This window comes from Rhinolophus sinicus, linkage group LG12 (genome assembly GCF_036562045.2).
Source record: "Rhinolophus sinicus isolate RSC01 linkage group LG12, ASM3656204v1, whole genome shotgun sequence".
Lineage (NCBI taxonomy): Eukaryota > Metazoa > Chordata > Mammalia > Chiroptera > Rhinolophidae > Rhinolophus > Rhinolophus sinicus.
Genome location: NC_133761.1, coordinates 31,911,539 through 31,935,622, shown reverse-complemented (window position 1 = coordinate 31,935,622; position 24,084 = coordinate 31,911,539). Strand labels below are relative to the sequence as shown.

The following is a 24,084-nucleotide window of genomic DNA, read 5'->3' as shown; positions in this document are numbered from 1 at the left end:
ATTAGGATAAACTGATTGCAAATGTTGTCTGTTTTAACCAAAATTATTTGAACACGCCACTTAATTTAGAATATCAGAGAAATAAATAGATATACTCTTTGCCTTCTCAGATTTTATTGTTTAACAGAAAAGGTAAATATACATAAACATACACAAATGGCAGTAGTAACATAAGCCCAGGAAAAGTGGTAGAGACAGCCTGCTTAATGTTGATGTGTAGGGTGGGGGACTTTAGAGAAGAGGATATATGAGAGGGGACATTCATACTGGGTCTGCACAAGAAGGGAGAATGGACAAAGAGTATTCTAAACAGAAGAAAGAACATGAGCAAAGTCAATGAAGAGTCATAGCATTTTATCTGGCCCTATGAGCATATTTATATGTATTTGGAGGGATGGGATTTTTAAGTGGGAGAGATTTGAGTAATGATAGGAATTTCTGGAAAGATTGATTAGTAACAGGCTCAAAGAGTCATCTAATATAATGGCTCATATTCCCAGAGTGATTTTGCAGTTTCAGATGCTTGTGGAATAGACCTGGATTACTGTCACGTTATTTGAACAGATATACCCCCCAGGGGTCTCTAAATATGGAGTAATGAGAGCTGTTATTTCTGCTGTTTGACACCCTGTAGGTCACTTAGAACTAACTTGTTATGAGGAATTAAAGAGAGTATCGTTTATTCTTTTGGTTAGTCAGTGTTACTTAGTTTGGGATTTTATTTTTAATAAGGAAACAAATATAAGTAATTCTTTTTAGATCTTGATTACTTTTTTGGTGAATTGGTTTATTCATCTCCTGTTGTATGTCAGTTTTACAGTGAGAAACAGAAAAAATATTAAAAAATAGATGAAAAATGTATTAGTATAATTCTGACAGTTAAAATACATTTACAGTATTATGTTCCTATTATTTTGCATTATACAGTTTCTCCAGTTCTACTTTGAGTGTTTGTTTTTTTGTTTTGAAGGTAATAAACACTTAAGTGGTTTTTATGAATTCCCGATTGATGACAGGTTTTTCAGGAATAAGAAAACCAGTATTAGTCATGCTTGACTTCTTAGTAACAGGATTTTTATTTTTATTTTTTAACATCTGTGCTGAGTAGTAATAGCATGGGGGAATACTCATTCTACGATTGAAATTTTTGATATTTAAAATTTCCTTTTGAAACTTAATTTGTTAAATATTATTTTAGCATCTACTCTCATAAAAGTATTTATTACCTTAAATTTATTTATATTATGTATGTTAATGTTATAGCATCTGATAGATAATTGGCACTCTAAAAACTGCTAATAGTTTCCATATACCAGAAAAACTTGAACTTAGTCATTTTACATTTCTGTTCTATTTGTATCCACTGGGAGTGAATGAAGGAGTTGGTTTTTGCAAACATGTTATGGTTGAATAGACTTAAAATAAGCTTTCTCCCAGCAGGCTTTAATGTAGGTGTTAACAATGTCAGTTGCTGAAAGAAGTTGATTCTGTTTTGTCCAATGAAGTTCTGGTTTAAAGAATACAAACAGATAGATTTCATGAAATAGCTAATATTTCAGTTAGCTTTTAAATAAGTTTTATAGTGGAAATGCATTTGAGTAAAGTGAGGTTTTAAATCTTTGTCTGTCTTTTTTAATACTCTTTATGTTTAGTTTTATATTTTCAATTAAATTCCTCAATAATCTATCTATATACACATTTATTGTGTGATAAACCTCTGAGAGAAACTTCTGAGATTATGGAGTATCCCATAGTAGCATGAAATTAAAAGAAAACTTTTGGACCTTCTAGGCAAGCTGAGAAAAAGAATATTCACTATTCCTTTTGTTGCTTTGAGGGTTTTTTTTTTTTTTTTTAAATCTTATTTCTGATTCTCTTTCTTATTTCCCTGTGTTCTCATGATTGCATGCATTCTCTTTCCTTTCATACTTTTCTTTTTTCTGTCTTCTTTGTTGTGTTCTTTTCTCTCCTCTTTCTTTAACTGTCTATATTTTCTTCCTCTTTCATATTATTTTCCTGATTCTGTTTCAGTGTTATGTATTAGTGAGTGGACATAGTTGAGTCCATTATGGTGGTTATGTTGTTCCTATCTTTCTTCCTCCAAGTCTAACTTTTGAATATTTTTATGGCTATTTAAAGTAGGAAGACAAGATGACAGCTGGTTCAAAAAGAAGCTTAAAGAAGCTTAAAGAACCCATTCTTCTAATACACAGTATAATCAGCATATAGTAACAGTTTCATTTGGGAAAAATGTTTGATAAAGTAGGCAGAAACCAAAATACTTGTAGTATAAATTAATCATTGAATGGGATCTAGTATTGTTATTAAAAAGGTTTTTGCTAAATATGGTTTTTCTTAGTATGTGAACATTTTATTATATAGAACTTCTTGGTAATGGTTTTTGTTGGGCTGAATCTGCTACTTCGTAGTTGTGTTACTTTGGCAAGCCTGTTTACCTATCTGAATGTTAGTTGCCTCTCTGCAAAATACGTATGCTAAATAATACTTTTCAAATACATGAAGCTCAGTAATATTTTAAGAAAAAATTATTTATTGACAGATTTGTGGCTACTTGAATCCTTTTTCTATTTTATAGGTTATTTGCAGAGTCTGATTCGACGAGTTGTAAATAATGTAAACATTGTTATAAATAATTTCATATTAAAATATTTTAAGAAAAATTATTTATTGACAGACTTGTGGCTAATTGAATCCTTTGTCTATTTTATAGGTTATGTGCAGAGTCTGATTAGACGAGTTGTAAATAATGTAAACATCGTTATAAATAATCTCATATTAAAATATGTTGAAGATGATATTGTTCTTTCAGTCAACATCACTTCGGCAGAATGCTATACAGTAGATGAATTATGGGATCGTGCATTCATGGATATTTCTGGTGAGTAAATGTCAAGAACAATATAGATTTTTTCCATTTTTGTAAAACATTTTCTTGAATTCTAAATCTTTCTTGGGCCAACTGACTCTTTGATAAATCTATTGAAAACTTTGTCTTCAGCCTGGAAAAATGCACATATATAGAATTTAGTGTGCAGTTACAGGAGGTTAATAGACCCTCAGATTAAGAAATCCCAGACTTGTGTTTTTAATATTTCTGATTTTTATTTTTTCTTACCTATAACATGCTTATTTCAAATGTGATGTATAATATTTTACAATGCTATGGGTTATAGCAATAAAACTTAAATAATATTAAGTTAAAATTTTAAAAGATTTTGAAGGAGGAAGGGTAATATGGTTCGGTAATAGCAAAACAATCTGTCTGATTAATTTATGTTTTAGGTTTGTATATTCCAGAGCACATTTGGGATTTTTGGATAATCCTGAAGCCTTCTTGAACTATTATGTGCTGCATTCTCCCATTGCTTATCTTAAAAGAACTAAATAATAATGAATTTTAATCACTGCCATTTATTTATTACTATTTTATTTTGTTCTGCATAGCAGGTGCTGTGCTAAAACATTGAAACTAAAGCTGTGAAGAAAATATACATTGCTGCTGCTTAGTTTTGTCAGGAGAGAGATTAAATAAGCGATAACATTTGTTGACGTATGTTCTGATAGGACAAGAAATGGGTATTTTTGGAAAATATAGTAAGGAGACTATTGTGAGCACCTTTTATCTGTGACTTGCTGTGGTAGATACTTGTTAAAAGTGCCGGCAGTAGAGTCAGACCTCCTGAGTTTGAATCCTGGCCCTCCTACATAGTCTTAGATGTATGACCTGGGGTGAGTTACTTCACTTCTCTGTTTTTCAGTTTCCTCATTTGTAAAATGGGGATATAAAGGAGTTTCTTACAGAATTATTAAATACATTGATGCACTGAAAGGACTTATGTGAGTGTCCTGTACATAGTCATTGCTCAGAAAGGAGCTGCTTTTACTATTATTTACAGTCATTTTCTCTAATTGTCATAACTCCACAAAGTGGTGATATCCTTTCTCATTCATTTAGTCATATATTCATTTATTCATCTTAAGTCCTAGTTAAAGGAAAGCAAAGTGAAATCGAGTCTTAAGATTATTTAATTTGCGTAGTTATGGAATACAACTAGGAAATAGCAGAATTGGAATAGTTCTCCAAGCTTCAGTCTTCATATTTTAGAAATAAAGAATAATCCATATCTTGCAACTCTGTTGCGAAGCATAAAGAAGAGTGTATGCAAATGCCCAAGTCTTTGATTTCTGGGACATTATTATTGCCTCTGTCTCATCCTCTTTGGAAAGAAATATTCAATAAAAAGGCCAGAAGAAAAAGCTATGAAATATAGGAAGAAAACAAATAGAACAGGATAATACAGGATTAAATAAATGAGCTGACATCTTAGGGGAAGAAGTTTCATTTATAGTTTTAATATAGAGCTAATGCAGATATTACTTTGGAAAATTCTATGTAGTGAATTGAAAAGAGTCCTGAATCAGGAGTTAGGGGATCTTAGTGCAAATCTTCCCTCTACCACTAACCTAGTGGAACTGTGGGGGAGTCATTCCTAAAATGTGAATTATCATTACTGCCAACCCACCAAGTATGTTTATGAGAATTAAGTGCGATATCACACGAAAGCTCATGATGATGGTGGTGATAAAGACAGCAAAAATGGTATCTTCCATTTATTGAATGCTTGTTAACTGCTGGGCTGGTGCTGGTTTTTACATTAATTATCTTATTTTAATCCTTTAACCTTCTGAGGTAGATACTATTATTTCCTCTTTTATTAATTTTAATGTAATATTTGATATTTACAAAGGGATTTTTGTAACATGTAATTGTTATAAAACAATATAATAATTACATACCCTCCAAGTAACTAGAACATGAACCATTTGCTCTCCTTCCCCTATATGCTTTTCCCTATCCACACCCTTTAACTGCTGTATTAAATTTTATCATTCACTTTCTTTACACATGTTGTGCTATAAAACTGAATGAAGTATTGATAACATGGATCAACCTTGAAAACATTATGCTGAGTGAAAGAAGCCAGACACAACAGGCCACAAATGATAGGATTCCATTTGTATGAACTGGCAAAATAGGCAAATCTATATAGACAGAAAGTAGATTAGTGATTATTTAGGGATTGGGGACGGGTGAGGGCAATGAGGGGGGTAGAGGGATGATAGCTAAAGACTACAGAGTTTCTTTTTTGAGGTGATGAAAAGGTTCTAAAATTGATTGTGGTGATGGTTTCACAACGGTATCAGAGTACTAAATGTTACTGTTGTACATTTTAAATAGGTTAATTTTATGTCATGTGAATTTTACCTCAATAAAGAAAAGTTTTATCATGTGTGAATGTGTACATAAGTGATATATTTAGTTACATGTATTTTTGAGCTTTGTATTAATAATATTTTCTGTGTTGTCTTTTAAGGTTTGCTGTTTTCAGTTAACATACGCATTTAATATTTTCCCATATTGTTGCATGTAGTTGTAGATAACTGATTTTTATTTATGAATAATATTCTATTATTTAAATATGCCAAAACTTTATTATCTGATTTCCTGATGATGGGCATTAGGGATGTTTCCAGATTTTTGCTATTATAAACAGTATTGTTATGAACCTTGTACATATCTTTTGACATGTACTCATACGTGTAAGCATTTCTTTAGGGCATTTACTTAGGAGTGGGTTTGTTAAATGGAAGGATATGCAGTATTCACAGTTTCAAATAATGCCAAGTCTTTTTCCAGAGTGCTTATTAGGTAGACATAATTATTCCATTTTACAGATTAAATTGCAGCACGTTATCTAAAGTAAGTACTAAAACTAGAATTCATTTTGTAAGTTTTTACAAGATAATTGCTGTTATATTTAGTTTTTAAGAAAGACTAATTTTTAAAAGATTAATAATTTCCTCTCAATGAATAATAATTTTCTAGAATTTCCTAAAAATGTAACCACTTTATGTTCTTATAGTGTAATGGATAAGAATATGCCCTCTGGAGTAAGGTTGCCAGAGTTTGAATTACAACTCTGCTCTTTATGAACAGTCTAACATTAGACAGATTATTTATCTTTTCTGTGACTCAGTTTTCACATCTTTTAAACAGAGCCATGTAAATATTAGGAGATAATGGACTTAAAAGACTTAGTGTAGCATGCAACAGCAAATATTCAGTAAATTATTATTATCACAAAGAGAGGGACGGGAGCATCTAGAGGGTTTCTCTCATTTCTAGTCCTACTAATGCGATTTCTTTAATTTGTGTACATGTATATTATATCAATAACTAAATCATCTAATATATATGTAAAATGAAATACTATGGCAAGTTTGTATTTTTTCAGCTAACAGACAAATTTGAAATTTATTTGTGGATAAAACTTTTCCACACATATGCATGCATACTCTTTAGCTTTTACTTCTTAAAAAATTAAATTCAAAAAAAGAAAAGAAAATTAAAGATTGAATTAATTAGAGGTTGCCAGGATATACTCAGAAATAGTGTTATCAAAGACTGGACTAATGCATATTTTATTGTTTTGCAGAGCCCCATGGCCATAGCATGTGGGGCTGCTAATTTAAAATCACTGAGCAAAGGAACTTGAGCCTGATTATTTACCTAGGAATTGCTTGTTAGGAATAAAACTACTTGTTAGTTACAGGTTTCATTTTCTAGTTTGATACTTGACCAGTACTTGTTTCATTTTTATTCCTTTGAAAGCAAACTTTATACTGTTATTGGTAATTTCTTCATTAGTTATTATATAGAGCAGTGCTAGCCCCCTAGAATTTTCTATGATAATGGATATATTTTATATTTTTACTATCCAGTACTGTAGCCAGTAGCCACATATGGCTTTGAGCACTTGAAATGTGGCTAGTGCAACCAAGGACTGAAATTTTATTTTTGTGTAATTTTAATTTATTCATATATAAATTTAAATAGCCACATATTGCTGATGGCTACCATATTGGAAAGCATAGGTTTAGAGCATAGCAGTAAGTGTTTTCGTGTAAAATGAGAGTTAAATGAGTGACTATTACTCCAGATGTTATCTTGAATATGGTTTCTCAAGAATTTTATTTTGTTATTTAATATCTCATTGCAGATGGCAAAAGTTTTCATAAATTTTGTCTTAAATTTGTGGTCAAAAAATGGAAGGCAAGCTACTTCATTTCTTTAGCCTCATTTTGATGCTCTGTACATAAAATGGGGATTATTGTGCCTATTTTGTAAGGTTGTTGGAAAATTTAAATGATATAATAAAGGAGAAGTTCTTTGCATAGATTCTGGCATTGTATATTAAATGCTCTATTAATCTGAATTTCACTTATTTTTATAACTATTTGTACTAATAATAGTTGCCTTTTTTTCTCTAATATTCCTTTTTATTTAAAGTGTTTTTCTTTTCTTTTTAGCAACTGATCTGGTGCTGAGAAAGGTTATCAATTTTTCCGACTGTACAGTTTGTCTTGATAAACGAAATGCTAGTGGTAAAATAGAATTTTACCAGGATCCTTTATTGTACAAGTGTTCCTTCAGAACTCGTCTTCATTTTACATACGATAACCTAAATTCCAAGATGCCATCTGTTATTAAAGTACGTGTTTCTTTTTCTAGTACTTGAGTTGCATATCTCATTTTGTTTATTGGCACTTGTGCATGCAAATTATTATTTAAAAAACAAAGAAGAAATTAACCTCATAGATATATATGCCATCTTTTTTTTGTAAAAAAAGTTTTATTTATAACTTCTATGTTACATTATTTACTATGTTATATATTATATTTACAACTTTTTGTGTTATGTGTTTTAGTTGAGATATTTTGGGACTTTTTTCTTTCTTCCTATGACTATAGTTTCCTGTTTCATCTGTCAAGCTGTTTATTAGTATTTTTCTCTTAAAAACACAAATATAAAAAAGTGTATTTATGCTCACAGTGGACTGCATATCAATCTATATTAGATCTATATTTCTGTCCTTATGATTTGTTTAGCATTATCTGGTAACTGTAGTCTCTTTTCTTTCTTTGATAACTTTATGAGGCTTGATTTGCTAACTTGATAGTTTATTGTTTCAGGACATTTTAACTTTTGATGTATGCTTTGAAAATGTAATTGAAATATTAGAGTATGGGGATTTTCCAGGTAATGTTTTTTGACACATGCGAAAATTTGTTGTTCTCCAAGGAATTGATATGATTTTTCAATTCGTAGTGTGTATAGTTAGTCTGTAAGTGTAAATCTTGTGTTCTTTCATTACAGAACAGTTTTCTAAACCTTCATCCATTTGTCTGTCTGAAAAAGACTTCACACCGTGACTTGTGATTTTGTTAACTAAGTTTTATGGTGAAATGAATTTTTATTGTTGAATTACATGCCTCTGAATATTAAAATTCTAAATGGAAAAGTTGGCTCTAAGTCTTTACACTGGTATTGACTACTGTGCCTGTTTGTGGCTGTATAAATTATTTTTTTACATTTTTAAAAACATATAACAGTTTCCATTTTATGTAGCTCTAGTATACTTAAATTTATATTTATACATGAAATCCACTTATTTTTCTTTGGTAGTGCTCAGTCATGAGTGTCTTACTTTCTTCCCCACTCTGTATAGTGCACATTGGTTTTTTTAAAAATTCTGTTATTTTTCCCTTCTGTTTTTGAATTAGCTTCTTTGGCAATGGTAAGCATGGGAGAGTATTAATAGTATTGTTAATTGTCGCTGGATAATGGGCTTACTTTCCTTCGTTAGCCTTGAATCTACTAGTAAAGTTGGGGAATGTTGAGGTCAATCCAAGATGTATTTTGAAAACAAGTAATGGAAACATAGAAGCCTTACTATATAAAATAATATTATTTATTATTAGGATAAATTTAATTGTATATTCTAGGATGTAACTCAAATAAAAGAAAGTAAAATATAAGTGAACTTGAGGAAAACTTAGTGTTGGCATATAAATAAGTTTGTATTCTCAAAATTGATTAGCCATGACATTTTATTCTAATACACGTCTTAATATAAATACGCTTGTTGGCATGTGTTTTTTGAATTTGGTAATCACTAAATATGACATAACATTCTGCTCAACTGAAATAAAATGTTGAGTTTTTTATTAATACTATGTATTGTGATGTATGGTTTGCCGTTTTAAGTTAGGCTCATCATTCTTCCAATTCCTAGTCCTAGGAAATATGTATTAAGTGGATATGGTTAAAGGTCATTTATTGATCATCTCAAAGACAGGTGATTTCGAAAATGTTTCATATTCCCTAATTATTTGTTTAAACCTCTCATGTATATTTGTTTAAGTAGCTTTGAGTTTATTTATATTTTGGTTTGGCTTTTTATAATATTTTATCTTTTGTGAGAAATAAATATGTTGAATGGCTATGTCCTATTTAACATTTCTCCTATTTTTGAAAATTTACTTTTTTTTTACAATTTTCTTTCAGAGGAATGAATCTGCACGTAAAGCATTGACTACATATCTGATAAATTCCTTAGGAATGATTTCTGTAATTGCAAATATCTTATTAAGGAGTTTAAACTTTTTTATGGCCTGTGATCTGTATTGCCAAATTGTTTCAGGAAAGCTTTAACCAGTGTAAATGCTTATGAAATTTAGGGGAGTGCCTGTGTTACACTCTTGCTATCTTTAAATATGATCATGTTTTAAAAATTGCCAACTTGTTGAACAAAAAAATAATATGTATTTTAATTAACATTATTAGTTAGATTTTTTGAAAATATGTCCACTTACAGTTGTTCTTTGAAAAATCCATTCAGATTTTTTTTGTTGATTTTTTTATTGGATTAATCTTACATATTTTTGCATATATAAAGGATGCCAAAAAAATGTATACACATTTTAAGAAAGGAAAAAATTGTAGTTTTAATCAATATATACTGATAACAAAAGATGAATACAAGTCACATTTGACTTCTGCAATTACAAGAGGTGCTCAAAGTAGTTACCATCAGTGTAATTTTAATACAGTTTTTTCCTTCCTTAAAATGTGTATACATTTTTTGGCACTCTCTGTATATCATATATAAAATATATATTTTAAAGCTATGTATATGTTTGTACATTTTATATATATACACACACACGTGTGTGTGTATGTGTATGTTGATTTTTTGTCTGTCATTGATTTTGCTAAGACTGTTCATCACTGGTACTATACAATATTTAAAAGGATGTGGTAGAGAAATCTCAAATGAGGAAGAGTTTGGCAGGCCTACACAGTACGCTTCTCCCTTCCCTTCCAGCTTGTCAGGATTTTCTTACCTCTTCATGGTCTATTTAGTGTACCATTTTGAGGTCAATTTTAAGAAACCTGTACTCTTATTCAAATATGGCATTTTACACTCCTCCCCTCTACAATACAGCTTTATTTCCCTTCAAGTATAATTTTTTTGTTTTTTGCCTTTAGCCCTAAAAATATGATGATTACCATTACTTCTTTTTCATGTTTCATAGACACTCAAATACCAGTTAGTCAAAATAAACCTTCCGAGAGACTTAACTTTATGGCTTAATTGGTTATATTCCATGTTTATAAAACAGCAGGAAACCATTAAACTGAGGCTGTGTTTATATTTCATTGATGTCTATTTCTGTGAGGAGAACTTTGATTGGCTGCTATATATCCTATTTGCTAATAATTAATGTTATTTTTTTCTTATAATTGACATTATAAATTTTGTCATGTTTAAATCTCTTATTTAAAATTTGTTTGAAAAATTTTCCTGAACATATATTGCCATTAGTTTTCCATATTTGGCAATAACATTTTTATTATGTCCGTATTTCCATAGTTATAACATTAGTAATTTTTCCCTCTTTGCATATGTTTTTAGAATATATATCTATTCTTATGGTTAATAGAGCTAGAAAGTGTGATTCAAGTTTTACTAAAATGTCTTCATGAAGCTTTTATTCTTGGTTGTGAGAGAGATCTTTCTGGTTTTGAGGGGAGTACTATCATACCCTTAACATTATAGAGTGGGTAAATTAGATCCCCCTTGTCCACTGTTTCGCTTTCCATGGTTTCATTTACTTGTGGTCAACCACGGTTTGAAAATACTAAATGGAAAACTGCAGAAATAAACAGTTCATAAGTTTTAAATGCACACCGTCCTGAGTAGTGTGCTGAAATCTCACTTCACCCTGCTGTATGTGCTACCTGCCCGTTAGTCACTTAGTAGCTGTCTTGGTTGTCCAGTCTACCTGTGGTAATGCAGTGCTTGTGTTCAGGTAACCCTTATTTTAATTAATAATGGCCCCAAAGCACAAGAGTAGTGATGCTGTTTGGATATGTCAAAGAGAAGCCTTCAAGTACTTCCTTTAAGTGAAAAGATACTCATGTTTAGGAAAAAACATAGTGTATATGGGGTTTGGTACTATCCGGGATTTAAGGCATCCACTGGAGATCTTGGAACATATCCCCCATAGATAAAGGGGGACTACTTTATCTATGTATTTTGGTTACATAACTTTCTTTCTGGTGTTATCTGGAACTCTAGTGTGACTGTATCTTTTCATTATCATTTGTATTTGCATTTACATCATTTGACTTAATATAGTTTCTAAGTTTTATTGATCATAGCAAAATTTCCTAAGATTTTAGAATAAACTATTTTGGCTTAAATATTAGAAATGTTTGGGACATTACTGTTTCTCTTATGTTACTCTGTTTAAGACTTTTGACATTTTCTTACTTATGTTAAAATATATTCCCTTTGAACGTGATTTTGTTGATGTTTTTATTTTTTCAAAATATAGATTCATACCTTAGTAGAGAGTTTGAAACTTTCCATCACAGATCAACAACTGCCTATGTTTATCCGTATAATGCAACTTGGGATTGCTCTTTACTATGGAGAAATAGGCAACTTTAAAGATGGAGAAACAGAAGATTCTACCTGTCACAATAAAGATATGTTAGGAAACATTACAGGTAAATATAATAAAACTTTATTTTAGAGGTATTGTTCTTAGATAGTGTTTTTATCATTGTGAAACTTTAAAAATACATTAGACTGAGTTTTGCAGTGTTCTAGTGTGACGGGATGATTTTATTTTGGTTGTTTGACACCACTTTGACTTTTTTCTTTTCTACATGCTGAATACTATTCTGATTTTCTTTTTTCTGCAAGCTAAAAACAACTTTGATGTTTCTAATAGGTATAAGTGTTAGAATGTATATTATATAAAAGTTAAGGTAGTGCAATCTCAAGATTTCCTATAAATTATAGTATTGGTAATTTTTCTGCAAAGGCACACCAAGAGTTATTAAAACTAATTAATTGAGTTATATATACTTAATGCTTTATTATATGTAATTAATTATACTTAATTAACTATGTGCTTTACTGAGGATACCTAGTTAATTAATGGGAACACTAATTAATGAAGTATTTGCTTCATTGAAGTATACCTAGTGGATTAACTTAAGTTACTCAATTCTTTATACTTTTACTAAAGTGTAGTATATGTGAGACGTTATTGTTGGTAATGTTGGTAAATACAGGGATGAAAAGATGTGTTCTCTTTCCTTAAAATTTTAAGATATAATGGAGTGGACAGACATATGAACAGTTAAGTGTGTTGTATGGTAGAATGCTAGTATGTTTGATTAAACAGAGATATGAATATCTGAAGTAGAAAGATAATGAAAGGAATGATTGACTTGCCATTAGGCCTGAGACTCAGGAAAAATTTGGAGAAGATGATTAATTTCTGTAGATAGAGCCTTTAGCAAAGGACATTTAAAACTTAGGAATGACTAACCCAATTAAAAAATGGGAAAAAGACCTGAATAGACATTTTATCCAAACAAATGGTCAACAAACACGTGAAAAGATGCTCAGCATTATTAGTCATGAGGGGCAGTGCAAATCTAAACCACAATGAGACGCCATTTCATGGCCACTAGAATGGCTATAATCAAAAAGACTATTATAATAGCAGGTGTTGGCAAGGATATGGAGAAATTGGAACTCTTATATGTTGCTGTTGGGAATATGAAATGGTATAGCTGCTTTGGAACAATCTGTTTCTTCAAAAACTTGAACAAAGTGTTACCATATGACCCAGCAGTTCTATTCCTAGGAGAATTATAATATATGTCCACATAAAAACTTGCATGTAAATATTCATGGCAACATTATTCATAATAATAACCAAAAAGTGGAAACAGCCCAAATGTCTATCAGCTGATGAATGGATAAACAATTATGGTATATCTGTACATTGGAATATTATTCAGTTATACAAAAGAATTTTTGAAATACTGATATATGCTGCAACATGATAAATTTTGAAAACATGATTTTAAGTGAACGGAGCCAGTCAAAAAGAAACGTATGATTCCATTTATATGAAATGTACATAATAGGCAATTCCATAGAAACAGAAAGTAGATTAGTAACCAGGGTAGGGGGGTAGGGGAAGGAGGGAATGGCTAGTGACTGCTAATGGGTAGAGGTTTTCTTTATCGAGTGATGAAAATGTCCTAAAATTAGGTAGTGGTAATGGTTGTAAAACTTTGAGACTATTATATACTTTTAAAGGCCAAATTTATACAATATTTAAATTATAACTTATTAAAAATCTTATCACCTTAAAAAAAGCTTAGGGAACAACATTAATAATCATATATAGGTATAAAATAAAACAAACTTTTATTTCACAGTAGATAGTGAATGCCTGTCAGACAATGCACTCCCGAGACAGGAACAGTGTCTAATACCTAGAACAAAACCTAGCACATAAAAGGTGCCCAATTTATTTTTTTTCAACTATGCTATTATGACAAGTTTCAAATACATAGAAAAGTTGAAAGAGTATTATACAGTAGACACCCACATACTCATTATCTAGATTCTACAATGAATATTTTGTTATATTTCTTTATCATATATCTCTTTGTCTGACATCTTTGCCTTCATCAATTCAACTAACCTTTTTGATGCCTTTCAAAATTACAGACATCATCAGTACACTTCACCCCTAGACTTCAGCAGCATATCGTTAAGAGTTTATATATATTAATGACTTTTTATTCTTTTGTAGGTTAAATTTACAAAGTGTAATCCATAAATCTTAAGTATACTACTCAACATGTTTTGAGACATCCATATACCTGTGTGATGCAAAACACCCATCAAGATACAGATCATTAACATCTCAAAAAGTTCCCTCATGCCCTTTTCATTTGTTCTCTACTGTCCCTCTGCTCAGATAAACACTTTTCTGAATTTTTAAAGAAACCACAGATTAGTTTTGCTGATTGTAGAATTTTGCGTAAATGGAATCATATAGTATGTACTTTCCTTTGAAAGTGTCCTTTCATTAAGAATAATGTTTACTTAAAAAAAATTTTTATTAAGGCTATTTTTATAGAGCAGTTTTAGATTCACAGCAAAATTGATGGGTAGGTACAGAGATTTCTCATATACCTCTTGTCCCCACACATGCATAACCTCCCCCATTACCAGCATCCCGTCCAGAGTGGGACATTTGTTGCAGTTGATGAGCCTGTATTGACAGATCATCACCCAGAGTCCATAGTTTACATTACCATTCACTTGTAGTGTTGTGCATTCTGTAGGTTTGGACAAATGTATAATGGTATGTACCCATTATCATGGTATAACACATAGTATTATCACTGTCCTAAAGACAATATTTTTGGGATTCATCATTATCAGTAGTAATTTTCTTTTTATTGCTAGGTACATTGTATGAATATACCATATGAATATGCTATAGTTTAGTTAGCCATTTCCCTGTTGATGGATGCTTGGACTGTTTCTAGTTTTGGGTATTATAAATAAAGCTGCACTGGACAGTCTTCTAAGTCTGTTGTAGATATGTGCCATTCTTTTTCTTGGGTAAATACCTAAGAGTGCAGTTGTATGTTAAGTTTTTTTTCTGTTTTTTAAGAAACTACCAGACCATCTTTCCGAAGTGGTTGTGCCATTTTACATTCCCATCAGCAATGTATGACAGCTCCAGTTGCTCCACATCCTTGCCAGCATTTGGTGTTATCAGTCTTTACGTTTTTCCATTCTGATGAATGTGTTGTGGTATTTTGTTTTAATTTGCATTTGTCTGAGCAATTATTTTGAACTTTTCATTTGGTTATTTACATTAATATGTCTGTATTTCTGAAGTGTGTATTAAATATTTGACTATTTTAAACCTTTTTGGGTTTCATTACTGATTTGTAGAAGTGCTTTATATATTCTGAACTCAAGTTTTTTGTCGTATACATTGTTTAGGAATGTTTCTTTCCCAGAATGTGACTTGCTTAATTCATTTTTTAAAGATGTCTCTTGAGCAGAAGTTTTAAATATTGATGAAATGTAATTTTCAAATTTTTCCTTTATGACTATTGCTTTCTGTGATCTAAGAAGGTGACTAGGTTTCTCTTGTATGTTAAAACAAAAGGATAAAGCAACTCCACTATTTGCTTCCAAAGGAGTCTGAACTAGTTTTCTCATTTGTCTAAACCAGGGATCCTTAACCTTTTGTTGTGTGTGCTGTGGATTGCTTTGACGTGCTGGTAAAGCCTATGAACGTCTCTTCTCAGAAGGTTTTAATCATTTTGACTTTGATATGCCGTGGTGTCATTTCTTCATGTTACTTGTGGAATACATTAGAGTTTTCAGATCTGTGGGTTCATATATATTTAGAAAAATTTGGGGCTTTATTTCTTCAAGCATTTTTTTTCAGTTCCCCTCTCTTCCTTTGGGGTCTCCAGTTACATGTGTGTTAAGCAACCTGAAGTTCGACAGAGCTCCTCTGTGATGCTCTGTTAAGGTTTTTTTTTTTTCTTTTTTCCTTTGTTTTCTGTTTCATTTTTGATAGTTTCTATTTCTGTTCAAGTTTACTAATTTTCTGTATCTAATCTGCTGTTAATCCCTCTAGTTTATATTTCATCTCAGATACTGTATTTTTCATCTTTAAAAGTTCAGTTTGGATTTAAAATACATCTATCTTTCCTTGTTTATGCTTTCTTGAATATTGTATATTATTTATATAGCTGTTTTAATGTCCTTGTTTACTATTGCCGTGAACGCATCATTCCTAGGTTCTTTTGTATTGACTGACTTTTTTTCCCCTCATTTTGGGTTATATTTCCCTGCTTCTTTGCATGTCTGATAAATAATTTTTAATTGGATGCCAGACGTGAAATTTTCCTGTTGAGGGCTAGATACTTTCGTATTCTAGGAAACAGTTTAGTTACTTGGAAACCATATAATTTATTGAAGTCTTGCTTTAAAGGTTTTTTTCAATTGGATCAGAGCAGCCATTTAGCTTAAGCCTGGGTTTGTCCCACTGTTGAGACAATTACCCTTTTGAATAGTTTGCCTGATACCCTCTGAATTAAAAGTTGTTTTTTTCCCCCCCCAGGGCCTGTGGGAACACAGAGTATTCCCAATTCTGTATAAGCCTTGGAGATTGTTCCCATTGTTCTTTTCTGGTGGTTCTTTTCATGGTCTCTGTAGTTTCCTTACACGAAACTGAGTACTACTCAGCTGAAGACTGGAGTGGGACCCTCTGCAGATCTTAGGAGCTCTTTACTCAACAGGTCTTTCTCATCTGATACTCTGCCCTGCAAACTCTAGCCACCTTAGTTTCCCTGGACTAATTACTTTGTCTTATCATCTAAGGACACTGCTGAGGTCTGCTTGGATTCCTGCTTTCTTGGCGGTGACTTTAGAAACTCATTCCAGGCATTAAGCTGGGGCAATCATTGAGCTCATTTCTCGTTTCCCATCTCTCAGGACTCACTGGTCTCACTGCCTGATATCCAGTATCTGAAAACCATTATTTCATGTATTTTGTCTTTTTTGTTATATTTTTATATGTGCTTCTATGTTAACATTTTAAACAACAAAATATAGCAGGAAGTCTAATAGTTGTCATAGTTTCAAAGTAGTAATGTGTGTAAATATTTTGAGATAGCTTCACAACCACTATTTGATATAACTGTGACTTCTATAGATTTTAGAGTTGAAGGTACTACTGATGCAACTGTGATTTGTTACCTACATTCACAATTAAAAGAATGCTGCATTTTAGTTAAATAATTAATATATATTTTTCCAATGAAATTCATTTGTTCCATTGTCAAAGGACCTCCAGATTAAAATGCACTATTTCAAAGGAAAATAATATTGTAGGAAATTCTGACCAGAGTTCAAGGAGATGACTTTTTTCTTTTCTAGGCCTTAATTCATTCTTTTGACAAGGCAGTGAGCAAAGACTCAGAACTTCAAAAGCATCTTTCCTCAAAATCCCTCTTATTTTTTTTAAACTAATATTAAGTATAAATTATAGTGACTGGTTTCTCAGACCTCTGTTAGTGATGTTTCTTTTGTTTCAAAAGATCAAGCTGTGGATAGCCCTTCTTTTTTAATGGGTTAGACAAGAAAGTTCTAGGGTCGACCTCTGTGGACCCAACCTGGTCACTGCTTCCTGGGTTGAGGTGATCTGACTTCTTATAACTGCAATATTTAGTGATGATGTCCAATTTGAGATCTTATTAAGGACGGTTAATAACAGGCGTTATTATTCCCCGGTAGATATTTATATAATGTTTATGCTTAAACAGCAGGATATATGCAAACATTTTCTGTATTTGTAACTTTTATAATTTATTTTGAAGTGAAATGGCTAATGCCCCTTGGAATTATATTTTAGGTGCTCTAATTACTACTTATTAAGTCTTTTCCTTTCCAGATGAAAGAAGGAAAAGGGCCCTGTGTTGTAACCTAAGTGTAGGATGTTCCAGGAGTCTCTTGTCATAGACTAAAAAAGTAGTTTTTCTAGCCAGAAAACCTAGCAGTGGATCTGAAGGAGGAGGATATTTAACGGAATGCATGTGTTTATAGATTTATCACTGAAGGGTAGATATACTTGAATCTGCTGGAGATTGCTTATACTTTCTTTAAAAGTATTTTTTCCCTAAATTTCATGAATGTATACCTCTTTTGTTTGTATTGTTACAATAATGTTAAGAAGCTGGTGGAATTTGTCTTTACAAAGCTGGAATAAGTTAGTGTTGGAATTTAAATTCTTAGTCTGCTCGTTTGTAACCAAATAAAAGTTTTTTGCTATAGTTTTTCATCTGTAAATAGGAAAGACTAATTTATGTTACCAACTAATAGTAGAGTCACCGACACTATTATTTTTCTCAACTGCATATGAGAATAATTCATTATAACATTTGTTCATATTCTTTGGATAATTTTTTTAGGGTAAGCGGTTTGCCTAGGAACACTTCTGTCTCTTTTTTCGTTGGGTGCATCAAGGGAATCAAGACCTTTTCTTGGATCTTTTTGGTATTGTTTCTGAGAAAAGTCAGTTTTTAGCACTTTAGCCTTATTTTTGGGATGTCGGGTTTTTGTTGTTGTTTAAATTAATGAGTGAAATGCCAAAGAATGAATTTATTCTGTGTATTTATGAAATCTATTTAAAATTATCTTAAACTACTTTGCACATAACATTAATTGTGGCCTGTAAAAGAAGATTGAAACAGACAACATATAGAAACTTAAAAGTGGCAATGCTAAATTATTGGTTTCAAATAATAATTGCCAGTGTATATGATATGGTCAATCTTTACATGTAGAAAGGATATGTGACATATTTTTATAGAATTTAGCTTCCTAATTTTCCTCTTAGTGAAATCCTTTTGATTTATTTAACATGACTTTATTTTGATTGATAGATGTTGAAGGTGAAACAAGAATAGATATTCAGTATCCTGCTCAGTACAAAGGACAAGAGTTGTATTCACAGCAAGAGGATGAGCAGTCACAGGGATGGGTATCCTGGGCCTGGTCATTTGTGCCTGCAATTGTGAGTTATGATGATGGTGAGGAAGACTACCTTGGGAGTGATCCTGCAACAACCACGCATCAGCAGAAAGCACAGACTTTGAAGGATCCTATTGTTTCTATAGGATTTTACTGTACAAAGGCAACTGTGACTTTCAAAGTAGGTTTCCTTTTTTTTTTTTACTACTTTTATCTCTCTCAACTTAATGCTTAAAACTGTAATTTCTAGTAAGGATCTTGCTTAAAGTTTATTTTACAGTTTGTAGTTATAAGATACAGTTTAGCAGTCCTTACTTTATAAAGGTATATGTCACCTCATCTGAAATCTCTGAACGTTGATCTCTTCCCATCTTCTTAAGACCTACTCCATTTTCCTTGTTTTATCAGCTTCATGGAAAATTTTTCTCTCCCTACTAAATCTTTCAGTTGGCATACACGATGTCTTAATATTTCCATTAAAAAAGCAATGCACATAAAAACAAAACAAAACTCCTTTGAATTCATATACCCCTCCAGCTATTGTTTCATCTCTGTGCTTTACTTCATTACAAAATTTCTTTCAAAGAGTTGTTTGTATAGTTTCTTTCTTTCTTTCCTCACCTCTCTTTCACTCTAAGATAATCCAGTTTCTTTATCTAGGTCCTCATTTCTATTTTTTTGCAGGGTTTAACATCCTTTGACCACTTCCTCCATTAACAAATATATGTAAAATACATATTCAAAAGAGATTATACAATATGTATTTTCAATTTAAAGAATAGTAAAGTGGGCAACTTTTATTTTATGAAATATGAAATCACTAGTACTTTGGCACCTCTTACATGCTCTTCTTTAATCATATTTGTCTTCTCTGCCCCTCATATAATCCAGCCTTAATTTTAGGTTATTTATTCCTTGGCTTTTTATAATAAATAGTATTACCACACATGCAATATTCCTGAACAGTATGTAATTCATTCAATAAATATATATAAACACCATCTATGTGCTAGACACTGTTTTGACTCTAGAGGTATCACAGTGAACAGATTAGATAAAAATCCCTAGTTCTTTAAACATGAATTGTTATAAATAAGTAAAGATGTACAGTACGCCCATTGATATGGGTTATGTAGGAAAAATAGAGAGGGAAGAGTAATAGTGAATACTTCCACTAGACATGAGATTATGCAATTTAAAACTGAGTGATCAAGGATGGCCTTAATAGGAAGGGGATACTTAAGCAAAGACTATGAAAGAGGAAGTTTTGTAGATATGTGGGAATGAACGTTCTAGGAATAGCAAATGGAAAGACCCCAAAAGTTCAAGGAACAGCAAAGAGGCCAAGTGGGGCCAGAGCAGAGTGAGCTAATGTGAAAGTGTACAAAATCAGGTCAGGCGATGAGGTTGGGAGAGGTCCATAAATTATAATACCGTGTAGGTCATTTTAGGGATTTTATCATTAATTCTGAGTGCGATAGTAAGTTTTTGGACAATTTTTAGCATAGTAGTTATAGAATAATCTGAGTTATCTTTTAAATTGCATCACTCTGGTTTCTGGTGTTGAGAATAGATTATAAGAGAACAAAAGCAGAAGTAAGGGGAGTAGACAGAGAGGATGGCAGTTTTCAAGCAAGAGATGATGATGGATTAGGTTTGGACTAGGGTGGTAGCAAGTGGAGGTAGTGAAAAGTAACTGGATTTTGGATGTGTCTTAAAAGTCAAGAGGACAGGACTTCCTGATAGATTTTATTGTGAGACATAAATAAAATAAAGAGGATCCGAGGATCGCTCCTGGGCAACAATAAGGGTTGAGTTCTAATTTCCTGAGAGAGGAGGCTTGTGAGAGGATTAGGTTTGAGATAAATATCAGGAGTTTGGTTTTGGACAAGTTTAAGATGCCCATTGTATATTCAAGTATAGCTATCTGGTTGGATTTATGAATCTGGAGTTCAGATTAGAAGTTTGGTCTGGGTCTATAAATTTGAGAGTCAGGATTTTATTAAATCTGGAATCAGTATAGATAGAAAAAAGGAGCGATTCCAGGACCAAACTCTGGGACACTGTGAGGTTAAATATTTGGAAAGATGAGGAAGAAACAGTGAGCAAAACTGAAAATAAGTGACCAGTGATGTAGTAAAAAAGCAAGTAGAGTGTCTGTCTGGGAAATTAAGTACCATAAATGTTTTAAAGTGGAGGGAGCAGGTCATTTGTGAGACTAGATCATTGGATTTGGCAATGTGGAGATTGTTGGTGATCTTGACCAGAGCAGTGATTTGACACTGGTGGAATCTTAGTTGGAGTTGGTTAAAAACAAATGGGAAGACTGGTGGGATGTAAAATGGTGCAGTTGCTGTGGAACAATTTGATGATTCCTCAATAAGTTAAACATAGGATTATCATATGAGCCAGCAATTCTACTCCTAGGTATATACTCAAAAGAATTGATAATTGTACTCAAGCAAATAGATGTACATAAATATTCATAAAAGCACTATTTACAGTTGCCAAAAAGTTTAAGCAACACAAATGTCCATCAATGGATGAAGAAATAATAGCGTTTTCAGAAAATCATGGATATTCTTTTTTGATAGTACACCAACTCAATAAGTGATAATTTTAAACAAGGTTAGTTGTAGAAAGCTCTTGGAGATTTCCCGGTACATATTTAGCAAACATCTGTTGAATAAATATATCAATCCATTGATCTACCCATCCATCCATCATCCATCCATCTACGCATCTCATCTGCTTTCCATCTTCCAAAATGTTTGGAATCCTCTTTTTTTTTCTCCTCAAATTTTATTTGTTTTTGTGGGTTTATTTTTTCATGGAGACATTTTTCTGAAGGAGATAAACTCATGTGTTTAACCTTTGAAGCAGTATAACAGGTATTATTCCAGGCAACTTGTTAGGTACTGGAAATATGGCAGTGGAAAAAACAAGTTGATGCGCTCTAGTATTTTAACTTAGCTTGGATTGTTTGTTAACTGCTTGAAATAAGTTTTTTCAATCAGTAATAAAACTATACAATTTATAACTACACACAGGTAGTATATTAAAAATATGTTTTTTGGTTAGATTAAAAATATTAAAGTAAATAGACTTTAAAGAGTTTTCTAATTAAAATTTATTATTTTATAATATGACAAAAGCTGAAAAGCACAGACTAAGTTTCAACACAAGTTTAGTCAAGGATTGATTAATTTCAAAGATTTTTTTTTTTGCAAATGAAATTTGGGAAAAAATGATAAAAATACATACATTAGCTGTGCTATTTTAACACCATCGTTTATTATTTTTGAATTGTTTACTGAAATGAATTATTTTATTGTAATTTTTAATTGAAATTCAATGCTTGACCTTTCACTAAACTAAAGGAATATAGATCAGTATGCAATATTAAAAATGATAAAACAGTAAAATCTTTAAATATAATAAAAAGCCAGCTGTTGCCAACTATTGTTAGATATATTGCCAAATTTACATCATTCAAATTAGGAAGTTGTTTTTAATCTAAGTTGGTGAGGGATGTTAAGGATTGCTGGTAAAGAATTACCTTTTCTGGTGATTTTTGCCTATTTTAAATTTGAAATTATTCCGGTGTATTTCTGTTAACTTCGCTGATGAGAAGAATTGTATTAAACTGAGTCAGAACAGGCAGTTATACACTGAACTTTTTATAGATTTTCGGCAGTGTTTGTCATTAGTTAATATATATATTTTTTAGAATGTTGAAACATTTATGTTTAAGGTTTCTCTAAGGGAAATATGTTGATATTTAGGAGGAAAACATTAGAATTCATTGTTCAGCTTGGATTTGAAGAATGTGTATGGAATTAATTTGCGGTTCATATTTTGGTCAGAAAATAAGGTCATGTTTCTACATTAGCATTCTGAACAGTTGATATTAATCCAACAAAAATCATGCTAAATTAAATGTAACATTTAAAAAATAATGTTGAAAATTGTTCTTGTAATGTCTGAGTCCTTTTAATCAATTAATTGCTTTTTCTCTGCAATAATTGTAGACAGCTGAAAGGTGATCAAGTTTAAAATATTCAGTTTTACTTAAGCATTTTAGATTATAGAATTGTAGTTGAAAACAGCAACATATGTGTACCAGTTCTGGAAGCATCCAAGAAATAAGGGCTTATATAAAAAATTCATTGTTACAAAAAATGAGAAAAATTAGTTGATTCTTAGTATAAAGATGTTATCATACTTAAAATCATAACTTTTTGGTTCAGTAAATTCTATTTGACCTAAGTTATTTTTTTTTAAGTGATCTTTGACTTTACATTTAAGTTTGGAGAACATATATATATATATATATATATATATATATATATATATATATGTGTGTGTGTATATATATACACACACACACACACACACATATGGGTGTGTGTATGTGTATGTATATGTGTGTGTGTGTGTGTATATATATACACACACACACACACATATATATATATCCATTTGATGAGAATAAGAGTCGCTGAATCGTTAACAAACCTGAGCAGAATACTCATTTTTAAAAATAACATCTTTATTTTGGAATAGTTATGGATTTACAGAAAAGTTACAAAAATGGTTCAGAAAGTTCACATATACTTCTTACACAGTTCCTCTATTGTTAACCTCTTACGTTTTCACAGTACATTTGTCAAAACTAAGAAGCCAACGTTAATGCATTACTGTTGAATTCCAGACTTTAATTGAATTTCATAATGTCCTTTTTCTGTTACATGATCCAAGCCAGGATACCACGTTGCATTTAGAAAAATACCTTTAAAAAAATAATTTAAATTAGTTTTTGGATATATACAAATAATACGTTGTAAGCTTCAGGGGGGCAAGAATATTTTTTTCTTTTGTCAGCATCTAGGTTAGTACTTGTTATCTAGTAGGCACTCAGCATTTGTTGCATGATTATGAGTCTGTGAGACATACTATGAGACACATACTTTGAAAATAAACACCTGCAAACCTACTTTGATTAGAACTAGAAAGAATTTGGTGAATCTGTTTGTGTTTCTTCACAGCTTTCTTTTTGATTTCAAATAGGGGGAAATCTTGGAAATGATTGAACTAAATCTGGTTGAATATATTAGTGAATACAAAATGAATTGAGGTTAAAATATATGTAAAATTTTGGTATAATATAGAAACTATTCTATGACTGTGGGACTGTTATAGCTGTACAGCTTTCTCCTTTTTAGACAATATTAAGAAAAAGGAATAAAATAAGTGGTATTTAAATTC

General features: G+C 31.4%; 1 protein-coding gene across 12 annotated transcripts in view; it reads left to right on the top strand.

The window, feature by feature from the left end:
* Positions 1-24,084, top strand: part of VPS13B (vacuolar protein sorting 13 homolog B) — a 737,914-nt gene that overhangs the window by 44,992 nt on the left and 668,838 nt on the right. For all 12 annotated transcript variants that reach the window (XR_012490690.1, XM_074316465.1, XM_019757646.2 and 9 more), the window contains exons 5-8: positions 2,732-2,899; positions 7,393-7,574; positions 11,768-11,942; positions 18,729-18,997. Coding sequence is in view for 11 of the 12 variants with exons in the window: in XM_074316465.1 (XP_074172566.1) it covers positions 2,732-2,899; positions 7,393-7,574; positions 11,768-11,942; positions 18,729-18,997 (794 nt within the window). In the remaining variant the exon portion in view is untranslated. The remainder of the gene's footprint in view (positions 1-2,731; positions 2,900-7,392; positions 7,575-11,767; positions 11,943-18,728; positions 18,998-24,084) is intronic.